A 19,460-nucleotide genomic window follows, 5' to 3' on the forward strand; every position below is an offset into this window, starting at 1 on the left:
TTTTATTCTCAACTGTATAAATTGTTCTCTAATTGCTTCATTGCTATACATTGAACAGTTTCCCTCCCATGAATAGCTAGGGTGGCTGGTGTTCTTGACCACTGTGGAGGTGAAAGCCTGTGTGGACCCTTCCAGGCCTGCCCAGTAGACTGTGACTGCACAGTAACCTTTCTACCCAATGTTCACAGTTCCATTGCATAGGTCCTTTTGCTTGGTTTGGAAGATTTCGAAAGGGTATTTCTTCAATACATTTTCTGTAAGGTTTATAAGCTTGATCATTTCCACATTGTTTCACAAGAAGAATCCTGTGCTTAAACTTGATTCTCTTCTAATTTAATATAGCCAAAGTTTGCCCCTGGACCAACAACATCTTCATCATCTTGGATCTTTCAGATATGCAGTCTCAGGTTCTGACCTACTGAATGTCACTCTGCATTCTACTAAGGCAAATAAGTTGTCCTTATGCACATTCATGTTTGAGAAGCTCAGCCTGGTGCTGCTAGCTCCCACCTCTAATCCCAGCTACTCAGGAAACTGAGATCTGAGGATGAAGGTTCAAAACCAGCCCTGGGCCAAAAATTTACTGCAACTCTTATCTCCAATTAACCAACAGAAATCTAAAAGTGGAACTGTGCCTCTAGTGGCAGAGTACCAGCTTTCAGCAAAAAATGTTAAACAAGAGTTCAAGTCCCAGTACTGGCACGAAAGAAGTTTGGGAAACTCTTTTGTAATTCTTTTAAATAATTGTCCTTCTTATTCATTATAAGTAGCTATTCCTTATCTATATCCACAGTCAGTCATTTGTTAGAATCCTACCATGGAAGAAACATGGTGCCAATATGCCTATCATTTCTACTCCAGCACCATCTAGATTGTTTTGTAAGATGGTCATCACTGGGTCTACGAGAATACAGGAAAATAAGGATCAGAATGGCTACACATTCTGCCAAGAGTTGCCCAGTTGCTCTACTAAAGGAGAGGGCAATGGTTGAGCTATAAACCATGTGTCTGAATGTGGAGTTTGTGTACCTCCAGATGCCTCTATCATGGCACATAACTTTCTGTTTGTGGAACATCTATAGGCAACTTGTGGCCTACAAGATGACCTCCTGACACTCATAGCAAGGTGGAGCACATAAGAGACAGAACAGTAATTCAACCCAGGTGAATGCTACTTAGCATATTTATGCTTTGGGTTAAATGCTCATCAATAAGTGTTCATTGGTAGCTCATAAAGCTAACCTGCACATCTCATTGGTACTTACATATGTGGCTTATGTATTTTAATATATGTTTTAAATAAATGTACTGTGTTTAACTTTAATAGTCACAAATTATGATTCTTTTATTTTTTGGCCTCTAGGGACAGTGCCATAATTTATTGGAATACCATGTTCCCAAAACATGGGAGTGTTTAGCTGACTTATTCAAAGTTCTAGAGAACAATAAGACTCTCCTGAACATCAAGCATTATTCCATTAATCAGACCACATTGGAACAGGTATGGTACTTGGAATGATTGAGCAAGTAGAATTTTGGTAGCTTCATCAGATCTAATGTAGCTGATTCTTTAAATAATCTGTATTGCTCCTTCAGTTTACCACTTCTTATAATTAATCTGACAAAATTCCAACAATCTCTCTCTCTCTCTCCTTTCTCTCTCTCTCTGTCTCTTTCTCTCTCTCTCTCTTTCTCTCTCTCTGTATCTTCAAATTGTTCATAGTTGTATTGGGCACTTAGTAAGTTGTATTAACTCATCCCTCACCTTTTTATCTAGTCCCTGCAGTAGTAACTGGACTTTGCAGTAATTGTATGATCGCTGACTCTGGAGGAAACTAAAAATATTTGCTTTACTAAGAGTACCTGAAGTTTAAAGTCATACCACAACTTCTTTTGTTTTTAAACTGTGCTCCAATTATTGAGAATTTCAAGGTGATTTATTAGTAGAATCAGTCTTAGAGGTGAATCCTTAATACAGTTACACATTCATGATGATGAAAGAGAGGATGATACAGATGTGTGATTTCTGGCTTTGGGGGTTTGTTGAGCAGTGTTCTGAGACAATGTCTCCCTTGTAGTTGAGCTGGTAAGGTTGGGTGTTCATGGGAGTTAGCAGTTATCTTCATTATTTCTTTCAGGTGTTTATTAATTTTGCTGGTGAGCAGCAGCCAACTGTGCAGTCTACTCCTGATCTGTCTGCTAACAGCCAACACCTGTCTCACCTGCCTGTGTAAACCACTGACGGAGCCTACCTTGTCTTTCACTGCAATTGGTACTCAAGAATCAAACATTCTCTCCAGTGCTCAGGAGCTGGACGGCAGGAAAATTATATTTTCTCCTTCATTGTCTATTTTGAAACTCTGTTTAACAAACAGCCAACGGAAAGGTCATTCTTTCCCACATACCTTTGGCAGTTCCTCCAATACATTTACTCTGTTTGTCAACCCAGGTAGTATTAGCTTCTTTGGGAGGAAAACATAAAGAGTCCAATTAGAGGAGTTCTGGAAGGGGGTAGGCCATCCATAGTTTGTCATGCCAAGGATTTAAGACACTACTTTTTTTTTGGTCAGAAACAGTATCAAAGACTATTTCTTCTTCTTCTTTTTTTTTTTTTTTTTTTGCCAGTTGTGGGGACTGAACTCTGGGCCTGAGCACTGTCCCTCAGCTCTTCAGCTCAAGGCTAGCGCTCTACCACTTGAGCCACAGTGCCACTTCCAGCTTTTTCTGCATATGTGGTGCTGAGGAATCGAACCCAGGGCCTCATGCTAATCATGCATGCAAGGCAAGCACTCTACCACTGAACCACCTTCCCAGCCCTATTTCTTCTTTTTTTTAAAAAATAGATATGATTATGTTTCTAAATTAAAATTTAATGATTTAAATGCAAACTTTTGGAAAACTGAATGATATATGGATTGAAAAAAATCCACTTTTTTCCAAATAATAAATGCTTTTCAAAATAGGTATAAAGAGCTATCTAGTTTTGTTGATCCATTAGTAAAATTAAAGACATTTGAACTAGTTGCTCTTCATCATTAGTAACAGTTTAACCAGGACCTCACAGACCATAATTTTTAATAGGAGAATTGAAAGAAATAAGATATAGATTTCTTTCTTAATTTGGATAAACAACTACTATTTTATTGTTAGTCTAAGCCAATGGTTCTTAGAGTATAGTAGTTCTCATATCATGAACATCATTGGCCTTTCTTCAGAGTTTGCTACAAATGTAAATCTCAGTCCTGGGTCTGGAGCCTGGCAATCTGTGTTTAAACATGCATATTCTAGTTTGACAATCTGGCCTGTAGACATGTCTGACTACCTTCTAATTATATAAGCACTGTCAGAACATTGCTTATGTCATTACTGAATAGTAATTTAAATTTTAGAGTAGTAGTTACTGCATAGTAATTTAAATTTCTTAGTTTTCTAAAATTATGTGACTCTCAGAATTATTGTCATCAAAGATGTGGCTCCCCAAAACTTAATCTAACAACTCATATCGTATAGTTAAATGAAATGTAGAAAATCAATATATCTACAAATGAAAGCAATTTCCTGTTAGACGTTTTTGAGCATTCTTTTAACAACATGTATCTAAAAGCTCAGTGAAAAATCACATTAACTTTTTTATTATAAAATTTGACTCTATGGAACCTTATCATTGAGCACCAGTAATTTGTGATAGAAAAAAACACTTCACTGTGTTATTTCTTTTGCAAAGCAATATTTTAGTAAATCTATCTTTCATGAATATCATTTTATTGGATGTTTAAATATGATGAGAATTAAGCTAATCATGAATAGTTTGACTTGAGTGTATTTGACTTTCCTACATCACATGAAATATGCTTTCTTAAAGCACAAAATTTGAGATTTGGTGATTTTTCTTTAATTTGAATTCTAACAGACTATTTTTGTTGTTGAATCAATAAATACCAATTTGTGAAGCATGAATATATTTATGTTACAGTGAATAAATGAGATGTGCTGTAATTGAACCTGGTTTATGGAATGTAATTGTGCTTTGGCCAATATATTTCTTTGTAGCTTTATTTTTGTCTTTGGGGATCCAATTTAATTTAGGTAAGAAGGAAATGGAACAACTCCAGATCTTTTAAAGTTTGAAAGGTAAAATTTAATTGAGTTTTGCTCTGAAATGTTCTTCTCTTAGGGGCTCTTTTCTGGTCTTTGAACTGCTGTATTCTTGAAGTTTATGCTTCAAGGTAGGCCTTTGAAAAATAAACAGGAAGAAAAAGAAACCCAACATGCAAAAGTCCCCCATCCCAGATGACTGGACACAAAGTTCAAATCTTATGCTAATGTTGAAAATGTCATTGCATTTATCAGTCATGCAGATATTTTATGCCTTTGGAGTTAAACAGTTGTCTTAAGACCTTTGAGCTGAAGGTCACTCAACTGAGACTTAAACCAGCTGCCTTCTTTTGAAATCATTTTGAGTAGAGTAAATTATAAGATGGAAATAAGAATATATAAGATGGAAATAAGAATATTAATTACAGTTTGTGTGGTCTATCATTTATTATATAATTTACCTTTGCTTAAACATAAAGGTATATTAAAGCCCTTATGCAAAATCAAGGTTGCAAAAAACAAATAAGACTCCTTATTTTAAGAATAGTAAGGCTTAAAGTTGTGTAGTTATCTTTTATTTAATGGCTATCCAATGAAAACTCAGCTCAACATGACCATTTCTAACCAAACACAAAACTACAAACACTGCACTTCCCATATGTACACTGTCAATGTTGTGAGAATATCCTGAAAACTACGTTTATCATAGATTTTTCTACCATAATAGAAGACAGAGACACTCAAAATGTGAAAATTGTGTAGCTACACAGAAGGCTGAAATTTGAGGATTTTGGTATGAAGCCAGCCTAGGCAGGAAAGTACATGAGACTCTTACCTCCAGTTAACCACCAGAAAAACATAAAAAAAATTAAAAATCCAGAAATAGAAGTAGGGTATGGCTCAAATGGTTGAGTGCCAACCTTTAGTGAAAAAGCTAAGCAACAGTGCCTAGTCCCTGAGTTCAGGCCCCGGTATTGGCATACACACAAACACACACACATACACACATGCACAAACACACACATGCATACAAGCACACGCATGCACAAACACACACATGCATACAAGCGCACACATGCATGCACACAAACATGCACATGCACACACAAAGTTTCAAGCTGACTTGACCATGTGTAGCCTTTGCTACAAAATTGAATTTACCAACTTTGATCATTTCAAGCCCTTCATACAAACACAGAGAAATACACCCAAACACAACCATGCACAATATTCTTTGAGTTATATTTATTGTATTACTCTGTATACATAGGAAATTAGTGGGTGCTATTAACATGGGGCTGGTGAAATGAGAGATCTTGGTCTATGAGCAGCACATAAACAGTCAGGGATGATGAGGAGCAATCATAAGCAATGAGTGCTCCCTGGTGTGGGCCACAGCATGATCCACTCTCTCTGGGAGTGTGGCAAAAGATATAGTAAGAGAGTTATTATCTGGGTGGACCTTCATTAGTGATGAACAGAGAAAAACAGCATTTGAAATTAGAGAGCATCAAAGCAAACCAGCACTATTTAATGAACAATGGATGTTTGTCTGTTACTTTGGAGGAAGCTGATGTAGTGCTTTATCTACAGCATAAATCTCCTATCTTTAGAACTTCTCCTACATTGCAGTGGCTCTTAGAGCTTTATCAGAATTCTTAAAGAGACAGAGAAAAAGAGAGATCACAGTTATATAAAGAGCTTTGCTTATAGTCGAATCCCATACATAGTCTTATATCACATTATTAAGAAATAGTTATGTGGACTCAACTAGCTGTAAGAATGATTGGGCAATGTAGTATTCAGTACACCTCATATGGATCTAAAAGGAAGAGAGAATTCTGTAATAACAAAATAGAGCAGTGGTTCATTCCTGTAATCTTAGCTACTCAGAAGGCTGAGATGTGGGGATCATGGTTCAAAGCTAGCCTGGTCAGAAAAAAAATCTAAGATATTTCATCTCCAATTAACTAGCAAAAAGGTAGGCTGAACATTGTTGCCTTGGTGGAAGAGCATCACCAGCACCAAGTATGAGGTCTTTGAATTCAAACTCTAGAACAAAAAAGCACCAAATAGTTAAATACAGATAACATAGGAAAATAGCCTGGCACTCTACAGTAGAAAAGTCAAACAGAGGTTTTGTACAATTTGCATAATGGGAACAGAATAAACTCTATCAAACATGTTGAGCAAATTAAGTAATGACAAACAGCAGCATGGCTATCTTTTTGGCAATCAAGGTTGTGAGGCTATTGCTATTTTTTTAAATAAAGTTATGCATTAAGATCTATAGAACAGATGTCACATATTCATACATATTATTGTTACATTGAATGCAGTAAAGAGAAGAAAATTTTATGGAAATTTTCCCTTTTTGTTAAATAAATAGTATTGTCATTTTCTCTCACTGATCATTCCTGTTGAGATTGTTAATGGATAAATGTTTCCCACTGGGCAGGGTTTCAAAAGGCTGAAGGAAGTCAGAAAAGTCTTCCTTAATTATTAACTTGTTTGGCATCAAATGAAGATACATTTCACCTTCTCATGCATGTACCCCGCATACTTTTCCTTTTAAAATTCCTCTTTAAGTAACAAGAGACTCATTGACCTCAATGTGCATTTTAAACCTAGCGAAAGTCCCAGGTTAATTAACACATTTAGAAACTTTACCAGTGTATCTTTCTTTCCAATAGAAGGTGACAGCATGAGTGTGGCTTTATATTGATTAATTGCATCTGTAACCCACACCATCTGTTACCAAACTGTGGTGTTATACTTGGTAAATTCTGTTTACTAAATTTATGAACCAGGCTTCAGGTAAATAGTTTGGGGATGTCAGGATGGTTGGTGAGACCTTAATTCCTACCTATTTTTACTTGGCAAGCAGTGTCATTATAGGGCAGACAAGACAGCATGAAAACTTGATTTGTCTTGGGATTAAAGCAAAGTGAATTTAAGTTATGAGCTAGGGCAAAGCAGAAAGTCCAAAGAGAAAATTATAGGCTGGATAGAAGAAGATTGAATTCTATTGAAGGAGTGATCTATTCCAAACCACACTATTTTAGTAAACTTCCATTTTTCTCATTTTCATAATCATACTAGGACTTTAAACAGCTTAATGCATGTAAATATATAGAGGGCCATATGCATATATACACAACTGTATATATTTATAGTGTGATTATATATATAATGCAATATGCAAATATATACATGAATAAATTATGGTGTAGACAGAACACTTTCAATGATGAAATACCTTTGAACAACTAACTTAGAGTCAAACAAAATGAGTACCTGGAAGTTAGCACTTGGGGTTTTAGGGGAGGTCAAGGAGAGGGGGCAAATAGAGTCATAATATTCAATGTATAACTACTTGAAGATAATAAAAAATAAAATAAAATAATACAATGCTATCAAAAAGTTTAATGAAATTAACCAATTGCCAAAGATAGTTTTTAATTATAACCACAAGGTACTGGGAAAATGAGCATATTTACAACCAGATTGTATATCAAAATAGTTTATCTTAACCTGCGACTGGCTAGGATTTTTTTGAGAGAACATTTTGGTATGTTTTTAAATGTTGACTAGAGTATAGAATTCACTTGTTAAATGAAATTCGATGTTCTTTAAGTAAAGATTACTTTTTTTTTGTATCTTTTTACCATAATTTATTATGCTACTAATATTTAACCTGGAAAGATAATCATAACAAAATACATACACAAAATTCTTTGTTATGGATTATACATTTCCTTATCATTCAAATTATGTCAACTTTTTATGATAAATACTTGTAAATGATTACTTTAATCAATTTTCTATGCTGTGTCATGCCTCATTAGCAAGGTAGATTCTATTTTACATTACTTTGTTTAATTAGGAATTGATCATTTATGACCTTGCTATTAATGTTAAACATTGAATGATGGCACTTAGAGTAGGAGTTACAAGATAATAATATAAAATATCATGCAAAGTAGTTCAAAATAAATTTTAGTAAACATCTAATAACCAAATTGCTTAAATTAACATTACCCACTGCAGAAACTCAATTGTTAGTGAAATGTGATTGCAAATACACTACAAATAGCTTGACCTAAGGCAGAAGGTTCAGATTGTTTTATAAGTTTGTTGAATTAGAGGTAATAGATATTACGTTATACAAACTACTTCACAGAAAAAAATGTTATTTATATTATTTTATGACACCAGTATAACTGTGGCAGAAAAGTTGCGCAACAATAAGAGGAAAATATTGAGCAACTTCATGCACAAAAAATGGAAGAGAAATATTGGTAAACATAATTAAGTTGTATGTATGACATTTCCTAATGGATAACTATTTGGGAAATGCGAAGGTGGTTTTGAGTCAGAAATTACTTGTGTGACCCACTGCATTCATAGGTAAGAATATAGTTGTCTCAAATGAAGAACACATATTTTATAAAATATGAAAACCTAGATTAGAGCATTAGGATTTTCACAAAGGTAAAGGTTGATGCAATGTTATTGATAAAAAATTTCCAAGCTAACAGCGTGTTCTTGGATACCTTGCTTTATTGATTGTTTACTTTTCTCTTCTGTGTAATTGTTATCTTCTGTAAAGTTGTTCTCTTTCTAGGAACATTAGTCCCTCATTTTTATTTTGAAAATTCTGTATCCTTCCTTCCCTGAGACTTAGAAGATGTTGTCTCATTTTCTATAGTTTCTCACATCCAGAGGTTCCTTCTCCCCATCTTTCACTTCTTTTGTGATATCTTCCATAATTTTGAGCTATGGTTTTGCCTACCTGCTTTCCTTTTATTAGAGTTTGCTTTCACCCTTCTACCTTCTGTGTTTCTAATAGGATTATGTGTTTTATTCTTCAAATGTAAGGTCAAGAATGGTACTCTTTTGATTAAATCTAAATGCATTCCCAATGCTCTCAGAAGAAAGAAAATATTCTTATTTATTTTATTTTTATGCCAGTATTGAGGTCTGAACTCAGAGCCTGGGTGCTGTTCCTTAGCTTTTTCACTCAAGCCTGGTGGTCTACCACTAGAGCCACATCCAGATTTCTGATGGCTAGCTGAAGAGGCTCGTGAATTTTCCTGCCCAGGCTGGCTTTGAACTCAGATCTCCACCACCTGAATTGCTGGGATTACAGGCATGAGCCCCCTGAACCTAGCTTAAGAAACTACTTTTCAGGCTGGGAAGGTGGCTTAGTGGTAGAGAACTTGCCTTGCATGCATGAGGCCCTGGGTTTGATCCTCAGCACCACATAAGCAGAAAAAAAAAAAGCTGGAAGTGGCACTGTGGCTCAAATGGTAGAGTGCTAGCCTTGAGCCGAAGAGCTGAGGGACAGTGCCCAGGCCCGGAGTTCAGGCCCACGACTGGACGCCCCCCCCCAAAAAAAGAAAGAAACTACTTTTCATAATGCCCTAAAGTCTCTGGCTAACCTTCTACCATATAACCTTCTCATTGCCTTAAGCCCTTCAAGCTATACTTAGTGTGTGTTCTTCTGATAACCCTGATCCTTTCTTGTTAAAGACATCAATACAAAATTCAAACTCTACTACAAAGTCATAGTAATCAAAACAGCTTGGTACTGGCACAAGAACAGACCTGAGGACCAATGGAATAGAACTGAAAACCCAGAAATGAACCTACAGACTTATAGCCACCTAATTTTCGATGAGGGAGCTAAAAAAAAAAAATAGAATGGAAGAAAGACAGCCTCTTCAGTAAATTTCTACTGGTTAATCACCTGTAGAAAACTAAAGCTAGATCCTTATATATCACCCTGCACCAGAATCAACTCCAAATGGATCAAAGACCTTGCAGTCAAAGCAGACACTCTGAAAATATTACAGGAAGGAATAGGAGAAACCCTAGGGCTCCTTGGCACAGGCTGAAATTTTCTTAATAGAGACCCAGAAACACAACAAATCAAAGAAAGGTTGGACAAATGGGATTGCATGAAGCTGCAGAGCTTCTGCATGGCAAAGGACATAGCTAGCAAGATTAATAGAAAGCCTACAAATTGGAAGATCTTCACTAGCCATACAACAGACAAGGGTCTCATATCTAAAATAAACTTGGCACTCAAAAAATTAAATCCCCCAACAATAAATCCTCAAAGAAACAACTGCCCTATAAATAAGTGGGCTAAAGACTTACAGAGAAACTTCTCTGAAGAGGAAATAAGAATGGCCAATAGACACATGAAGAAATGCTGAAATTCTCTAGCCATAAAAGAAATGCAAATCAAAACACCTCACCCCAGTTAGAATGGCTGTAATTAAGAACTCTAATAACAACAGATGATGGAGGGGAGGTGAACAGAAGGAAACCTTACTGCATTGTTGGTGGTAGTGTAAACTTGTTCAACACTTTGGAAAGCAGTCAAAAGACTCCACATATTGCTCCCCATGACTCAGCAATCCCATTTTTGGGTATTTACCCAAATGATCACAAACAAGGCCATACCATGCACAGCTATGTTTATCGTAGCATTATTTACCATAGTTAAGATATGGAACCACCCCAGATGCCCCTCAGTAGATGAATGGAAAATGTGGTATACACACATACACACACTCACACACACACACATATACCTTCATCAGAAAGAATGACATTGCCCCATTTGTTAGGAAATGTAAAGACTTGGGAAAAAATCATATTAAGTGAAGTAAGCTAGGCCCAAAGAAACATAGGTCCCATGGTTTCCCTTGTTTGCAATAACTAGTATATGTCTGAGACAAGTAGAAAACATCAAAAGCTATGTATATATGACTATATAAGATGATATTAAGCAAAATGAACCCCGAGATAGGACACAAATTTTTTTCTTCCTTGCTATTGTTTCTAACATATTTATAATATACCATGTGATTTTTTTTTGTTTTTTTGTATGTTCCTCCCCCACGGTATAACCCCATTTTCACTGTATTGATGTCAGTGCCCTGCATCTTGTATATACAATTCTGTAATTCAGGGAGAGGAAGGGAAAAAACAAAATGCTTAAATAAGGATACAGGTTGACAGGTTGACCCACTGTAACAATGAGATGTACAAGACACTATGCTGAAAATGAACTTTACAACTTTGATGGGGGATGGGGGTAGTTGTGGAGGTGGGAGGAAGGGATGGTAGGGGAAAAGCAAAGGAGGAGACAACAATGCTCGATAGGAAATGTACTCATTACCTGGCTCATGTAACTGTAACCCTTCCGTACAGCATTTTTACAATAAAAAAAAGTACAAAAAAAAAAAAAGAAAAGAAGAAAAAAAAGAGACACATTGTTTGGACCCCACCCAGTGAGGTGTTATTTGGAAGTGTTAGAATCTGTCTGGAGCAGTATTTTAGCAGGAAGTTTTCAGGTCACTGGAATGTGCCAGAAGGAATTGCCTCCTCTTCCCTTTCCCCCACCTCTCATTCTGCTCATTTTCATTTGTTAGCCAAGCATTTTTGCTAAATCTCATTCTTTCCTCATGGTGTATACTACAGTCCCAAAATGAAAGGGCTGAAGACCATGCTCTGAAACCCCTAAAATTAGAAGCCAATGTGAACCTTTTCTCTTTATAAGTTGATTATCTCCAGGTATTTTTTTAAAGTAATAGAAGCTGACTGTCACATTGGTCATATGTCTTATTTCAACACAAACTGTCGCTCTTTCTGGGAGCTTAGCCATACAATGTTCTTCCCTCTATTAATGCTGCTATTTCACAGAATGTACCATGATTGTAATATTACTGTGTGCAACTATTTGAAAAATGTTTATCTTCTTCACTTAATTGCAAAGTCTACCAGGCTAATGATGTGTATGAGTATGTGTGTGTGTGTGTGTGTGTGTGTGTGTGTTATACTTTCTCCATTTTATTCCTAGTATCAGACACTGAATAGGTGATCAATAAGCATTTGTTAAAATGAATCATTGAAATGAGAGGCAGGCTATTGATTTTCTTTTCAGAATGATCCAGGCTTTTCTGGGATTCCACAGTCATGCCTAGCAGGGAGTCTGAATCAGCAGCATAAAGCACCCAGAAAAATCAAAGAAATCTCAACAGAAAATGTGACAATTTGTCTGTTGTTGGGGCCAATTATAGAAAATAGCCACATTCTAAATCAGGAGTTATTACTGAAGTTGCACAAGAAAGTACAAGAATTTAGTTCCTTAAGGATCTGTGGATAATTCAGTCTGGCTGGAGGGTGGCTAGAAGATGTGGAAGAATCTAGGATGAGAGGTCAGGAGAGGACCAAGGTTCCAGTTGAGCCTGTTGAGCTTTACCTTCACCCTTTACCCTGCAGGAGCAGACAGGAGGTATAAAGCAGGGAAAAAACAAAGGAGGAGGCAACAATGCCTGATAAGAAATGTGCTCATTACCTTGCTCATATAATTGTAACCCATCTGTAACGTATTTTCACAATAAAAACCTTATTAAGAAAAAATAAAATAAAGCAGGGTTCTGTAAAGGGACTGAAATATATGAAGACAACCTACTCTGAGATCGTCCTCTTATTATTTCTCTCTTCCTTTTGGCCTCCTGACTGGGATCATGTCTTACCTCTCCTGCTGCTTCAATGTCTGACTGGCCTCTGTGGACCAACCCAATCATAATAGGTTCCTCTTGTCCATCTCTCATTGTTCAGGACCCTGGTTAGAATGAGGTCACAGTCCAAGTGAGGCTGTGAAATATAAGAGCCCAATTATTCTCACACTTCCCTTATCAGCTACCAGCGGCTCCTGCCTGTGATCCTAACTACTCAGGAGGCTGAGATCTGAGGATGGAGATTAAATGCCAGCCTAGGCAGAAAAAAATCCAGAGACTTATCTCTGATTAACCAGCCAAAAGCGAGTAGCAAAGGTCTGACTTAAGTGGTAGAGTGCCAGCTTTGAGTACAAAAGCTAAGTGATAATGCAAAGCCCTGGGTTCAAGGTACAGTACTGGTACAAAGTAAGAAAGGAAAAGAGAAATCTATATGACCCTTTTACCTGGGGAGCACTCAGAGTATGTTAGCATGGGATAGGTGATACATTTTTCCAGTTTATTAAAAGTGGTAAATGTGGTACAAACCCTCATAGCATGAGAATGTCCGTAAGGAAAAGAAAATGCCAGGCACCAGCTCCCAGAAGCCCAGGCATGGTGAATACTGTCATTAGGATACATTCTCCACACCTTAACTTAATTTCCTCTCTCTCAAGTTAGTAACAAGATCTGAATAGAAACTTGTTCTCCAGGGAGGGAATGCTTTCTCCATCAGCTGTAAGCAAAAAACCCACCATTATGATGGATATGATATGGTTCCAGTGATACCTACTTTTTTTTGTAACCCACATGATTTTATTTATTCCATTGTAGACTTTTTTTCTTGTCAAGGTGATGTACCGAGTGGTTACAGTTACATAAGTAAGGTAATAAGTACATGAGAAGTGATAGCTATTTTTTTTTTTTTTTTGGTTGTGGGGACTTGAACTCTGGGCCTGAGCGCTGTCCCTCAGCTCTTCAGCTCAAGGTGAGTGTTCTACCACTTGAGCCACAGCACCACTTCCAGTTTTCTGGAGATAAGAATCTCACGGAGTTTCTTGCCCGGGCTGGCTTTGAACCATGATCCTCAGATCTCACCCTCCTGAGTAGCTAGGATTACAGGCGTGAGCCACCAGTGCCCGGTTAATTTTTTTAAGATGATTTCTTAAGATGATTTCTTCCAAAGATATTCACATTTTGGGTGGAACTAGAAGAGACCGCTAAATCAATTTGGTAAGAAGGTTCCTTCCAGGTGAGAGCGTAGTTTCCAAAGCTTGTGTGACATCTGATTCCCCCATACTAGGACTAAGTATACAGAGCACAGAGAGGTAAAGGCATCTGGGAAGACAGGAGATGCACAGCCAGGCACTACAGTTACCCTGTTCATCATGGCTGTCTTTCCACCTGACGCCATCCATGACTGTGGCTCATCTTGCAGGGGAAAGGATGAGAGTCTCCTGTAGAGAACTTGTTAGAGAAAAAGATCAGAAAACAGAAGAAGAGAAAAGGCAGAAACTGCTGTCAGGTGCTGGTGGCTTGTACCTCTAACCCTAGCTATTTATGCGGGTCTCAAGATAGAGTTCTAAGCCAGTCCAAATGAGAAAATGCCGTGAGGCTCATTTTTGTCTTTCCTTTTATTCATTTTTATGTCTTTAAGTAGTTTTGCAAAGGAGTTTCAACTCGACGTGTCAGTTTGTGTGTATTGTGCATCTTGACAATGTCACCTGCTTTATTATTCTCCCCCATCTCTCCCAATTCTCCTCACCCCCTTCAATTTTCCTAGTTCCATTTTCACATGTATACAATGAATATTGTGACTCCATTCATCTGTCCCCTTTGACCTCTCCCCTATAACCCATGTTCCAGTTTCCTGATCAAAATGAACAGTTTAACAAAATGATCAACCATACTTTAGATAATGTTTGTGTATATATGCATATGACCCTGAAAAATATATGTTTATATATATACTTATAATTTAGAACTGACTTCCATCTATTGGAAAAAGCATATCCTTTATCTCTCTCAGCCTGCTTTGCTTTAACAAAATTTTTCCAAGGTCTATGACATAATATTATTCGTCCATTTATATAATATACATTGATATATTTATATAATATAATGTAAACATAAATATGTAATATTTATGTAATATGTAAAATACATTCTTAACAAGTTTATATATATATTGTAAAAATACTGTACAGATGGGTTACAATTACATGGTACATTACATGAGTACATTTCTTATCAAGAATTGTTGCCTCCTCCTTTGTTTCCCCTTCTCATCGCTTCCCATCTCCCACCCACCCCACCCACCAACCCTACCCCCGCCAAAGTTGTAAAGTTCGTTTTCGACATAACGACTTGTACATCTCGTTGCAATGGGTCCACCAGTATCCCTATTTAAACAATTTGTTTTTTCCCTTCCCCTCCACAAATTATAGCAACATCAAATACAGTGATACATTCTTAACAAGTTTATATATTTTAAAATCTATCTTTATTTTATTTTGTGTATATATATATATATATATATATATATATCATATTATATACACACACAGCAAGTTTTCTTGATCTATTTGCCCACTGAAGGACATGTGGACTGATTTTATAACTTAGCTATGGTGAGTAGTGCAGCACTGAACAAGTGTTTTTACTGAATCCTGTATGAGATTCTTACTTCTGATTAACCAGCAAAATGTCAGAAGTAGAGGCAGGGCCCACTTGTTAGAACACTAGCATTGAACGATAAAGCCAAGCAAGAGCAGGAGATCCTGAGTTCAAGCTCTAATATTCACACACAAAAAAAGAATCACGATGAAATACAAAAACAAACAACAACAAAACAGACAGTGGGAACCCAGAAGGCTTAACAAGGACTGTTTCTGAATCCATGAAATGAAATGGAACAACAGTTAACATCCCCCATGCCAGCTGAAATGAATGATTAGCTGTGCCCTCTCCCCACAAGGCACTTTGCTTTGTCTGTGTGGCTCCATGGGACATCTGTGGTGGTTCAATAACCCACACTGCTTTTTAATTCTAGGTCTGATTATTTAAGTCTCCACTTGACATACTCTTTTGGATGATTCAAGATCATTGCACTCATTTTGCCAAACCCATGATGGGAAATTTGTTGTCTGATCTTGATCCTTCGCAGACATCACTGCTATAAATCAAGGATATTGTGAATTGTCTTTATTGTTGCGATCCTCTTATTTTTCATATCTAGTCCATTATGAAGTCATACCTACTTTCCTTATAAATATCCCTCCTACCTTGTGGGGAAATAATGTGATCCGTTGGTGCTGCACACATTTTGACCCAAACAGCCTTCATTTCAGTTTCCCCTTGCTGACCCTTCCCATCATTTCTCCTGAGCTCCTGTGATAAACAAGATAAATATTCCCCCAGCCATCATCCCTCTGCCTGAGCCTATGTCCTCTTGCGGGGCTCAAGAGTCTTTGTAGATATGGTTGAGTGAAGAAGTTTGTATTGAGGCAAAGTCCTGCATTGTCCCAGTGGGCTTGAATTCTCACGAGATTTTGGGAAGGGTAGGAACAGCTCATAGAGAGAAGATGGGAAGATGGGGCAGAGGTTGGAGTGACAGGCTTTATAGAAGGAGGATGGGGTCAGGCGCCCAGGAATGCTGCTGCTCTATTAGCTGGCAGGGACAAGGAAACCTGTTCTCCTCTGGGACTTCCAGATGGAACTTGGTTCTGACAATATATTGACTCAAGCCCAGGAAGACCCTAGGTTTAGGTTTCTGCAACTTTTTTGTTGTTGTTACAGTAACAATAGGACATGAATGTACCTTCTTATAAATTCTTTTTTTTTTTTTTATTTTGTGAACATACTGTACAGAGGGGTTACAATTACATGGGCAGGATAATGCATACATTTCTTACCAAGCATTGCAGCCTCCTCCTTTGTTTACCCTTCACCTCCCTTCCCAGCCTCCTCCCTCCCCCCCACCCAATCCTTTCCCCCCTCACCCCCCCCACCGACATTGTAAAGTTCGTTTTTGACATGACAATTTGTACTTCTCATTGTTGCAACAGGTCCACCTGTATCCTTAAACGACTTGTTTTTCCCCATCTCCTCCACAAGTTATACTGACATCAAATATATTGAAAGCGAGGGTTATACTGTGGGGGAGGGACATACAAAGCAACAAAGAGATAATCTTATAAATGCATTAGAAACACATGCATGAAAGAAAAAAACATTAAAATACATATCATTCTTGATACAGATAATAACACTTTTGAGATAGAGGTCTGATTATATTTCCATTTCCAGTTCCTTGGAACACCTCCAAATCACTTGTGAATTCTAATTCCTCTTAAAACTAAGACTTAGATAAAACCCCCTACCTGGCTCTTGTGTATCTGGCCCACGCGTGTCTCTTAGCCGTGGCTCACATTGTGCCCTTGTTACTTCCTCTTTCTCTGAATTATGATCTTATAGCTTTTGAATTTCATTGCATCCTTTCCTGTCACAAGATATTTCATCATGCCCTATCTTGTCCTTGAGCCAGGCACCTATGGCTCATGCCTATAATACTAGCTACTTAGGAGACTGACATCTGAGGATCTCAGTTCAAAGCCAACTGGGATAGGAAAGTCTGTGAGACTCTTATCTCAATTAACTTCCCCAAACAGCTGGAAATGGAGCTGTGGCTCCAGTGGTACAGTGCTAGTCTTGAGCAAAAATGCTCAGGGATAGTGCCCAAGCCTTAAATTCAAGCCCCAGTACCAATAAAAGAACACACATCCTACCCTCCCTCTTGTATGTGTGTGTGTGTGTGTGTTTTGTTTTTTGTTTGGTAGGCCCTGGGGCTTCAACTAAGTGCTTGGGTGCGGTCTTTGAGCCTTTTGTTCTCAAGGCTAGCATTCTACCACTTCCATTTTCTGTTGGTTAATTGAAGACAAGAGTCTTAATTTCAGTTTGTTTGTTTGTTTGCTTTTTTGTCGGTCATGGGGCTTGAACTCTGGGCTTGGGCGCTATCCCTCAGCTCTTCAGGTCAAGGCGAGCGCTCTACCACTTGAGCCACAGCGCCACTTCCAGAAGAAGACAAGAGTCTTTTAGGCATTTCTGCCCTTCTGGCTTTGAACAATGATCCTAGGATCTCAGCCTCCTGGGTAACTAGAATTATAAGCATGAGCCACCAGTACCTAGTGTCCCCTTATATTTTATACTGCTCCCTTAGTAGCATTTATTTTATCCCTTGTCATTATTAATATTGCTATTTTACATTTTTCATTCTTTTAAAAATTTTTTTTATTGTAAATGTAGTATACAGTGGGGTTACAGTTACATGAATAAGGTAATTAGTACATTTCCTATCGAGCTTTGTTACCTCCTCCTTTGTTTTTCCTCTACCATCCTTTCCCTCCCCACCTCCCCAACTTACCCCTTCCCCTCCAAGTTGTAAAGTTCATTTTCAAGGAAGTGTCTTGTACATGTCATTGTTACAATAGGTCAACCTGTATCCTTGTTTCAGCATTGTTATTACATTGTTCATTCTTTAGATTTCCTGTTCCTCCCAACTTTACATTTCTCTCTCCCTGAAGTCAGATCAGTGCCTGTTTCTCCTTTTTACTCTGTAAAAGTTGTGTGCCCAACTTCACTTGCCTTTTAAAGCACTGAACCTAATCGGTGGAGATGTGGAGTGCAGGGACCATTCCACGAGTGTCCATTCTGGAGCATGCGCAGCACTGCCTGTGCTATTGAAAGCACCTTGAAGCAGGTGACATAGTCGATTGTTTGAAAAATTGTGTTTTTCCTGTCTGAAATAAAATAGATAATTTGCCTCAACACTTTAGAAGTTGAGGAGAGGGGTCTCACTTGGAAAGATCACCATTTATGTGGCAGGACATTTGTAGGAGGCACTCATTAACCATTGAGCACAGAGAGCCATGGAGTCAGTGTTTCATTACGTTTTTGTTTGTTTGTTTATTTGTTTGTTTATTTTGGTCCATTTGTGGGGCCTGAACTCTGGTCCTGGGCGCTGTCCCTCAGCTCTTCAGCTCAAGGCTAGTGCTCTACCACTTGAGCCACAGCACCACTTCCAGCTTTTTTTTTTCCTGCTTATGTGGTGCTGAGGAATCACACCCAAGGCCTCATGCAAACAAGGCAAGCGCTCTACCACTGAGCCACCTTCTTAGCCCTTATTATGTTTTTATTTGTAGCAGTACATTCCGGATGCTGTTTGCTCAACCTTGATGTCTCACGAATGCAAATGTGTACCGGCAAAAATGTAAGAAAAATCAAAGAGAATAAAATGAATGTCTAACCAAATGGGAATAAAAGCAGAAGGTAATCTTTAATTGTCCACCACCGCATTCAGTTGGAAGACACATGAGATGTCAGCAATCTGGAAACAGTCAGAATACATGTACATTAGTTTTGCTTCAGAAACAGATTATTTGAAGCCAGGTATGGTGGTATACACCTCTAACCTCATCACTCACGGGGCAACAGCAGGGTGATGGAGAGTTTGCAGACAATGTAGGTTATGTAGTGAGATCTAGTCTCAAAACAAAGCCAAAGATTATTTTAAATATTCATGTCATTCATCATTACATTCATGTCATATGCCTTTATATGACATAAACACATAGGGAAAACTTTTCATATAAAAATAAGCATGGTTGTAAAGGAAGTGGGAAATGGGAAATGAGTCTGGAGGACATGGGGACAGATGGGATGGAGGACAATGAGGAGAAGGGTGACTGCCAACAGGAAGTACTGGAGACTCAGATGGACATGTTATATTGTAATCCCCTGTACATACTTTTGAAGCTCAAAGAAAACAACAGTATGGTTCAAAGAGTTCAC

General features: G+C 37.8%; 1 protein-coding gene across 1 annotated transcript in view; it reads left to right on the forward strand.

The window, feature by feature from the left end:
* Abca13 (ATP binding cassette subfamily A member 13) overlaps positions 1-2,569 on the forward strand; it is a 402,123-nt gene extending 399,554 nt beyond the window's left edge. Inside the window, exons 61-62 of the mRNA XM_042684933.1 lie at positions 1,364-1,501; positions 2,139-2,569. Coding sequence (XP_042540867.1) covers positions 1,364-1,501; positions 2,139-2,234 — 234 coding nt within the window. The 3' untranslated portion in view covers positions 2,235-2,569. The remainder of the gene's footprint in view (positions 1-1,363; positions 1,502-2,138) is intronic.
* Positions 2,570-19,460: the final 16,891 nt, after the last annotated feature.

Source organism: Dipodomys spectabilis, unplaced genomic scaffold (genome assembly GCF_019054845.1).
Source record: "Dipodomys spectabilis isolate Male_0828 unplaced genomic scaffold, ASM1905484v1 ptg000092l, whole genome shotgun sequence".
Classification (NCBI taxonomy): domain Eukaryota; kingdom Metazoa; phylum Chordata; class Mammalia; order Rodentia; family Heteromyidae; genus Dipodomys; species Dipodomys spectabilis.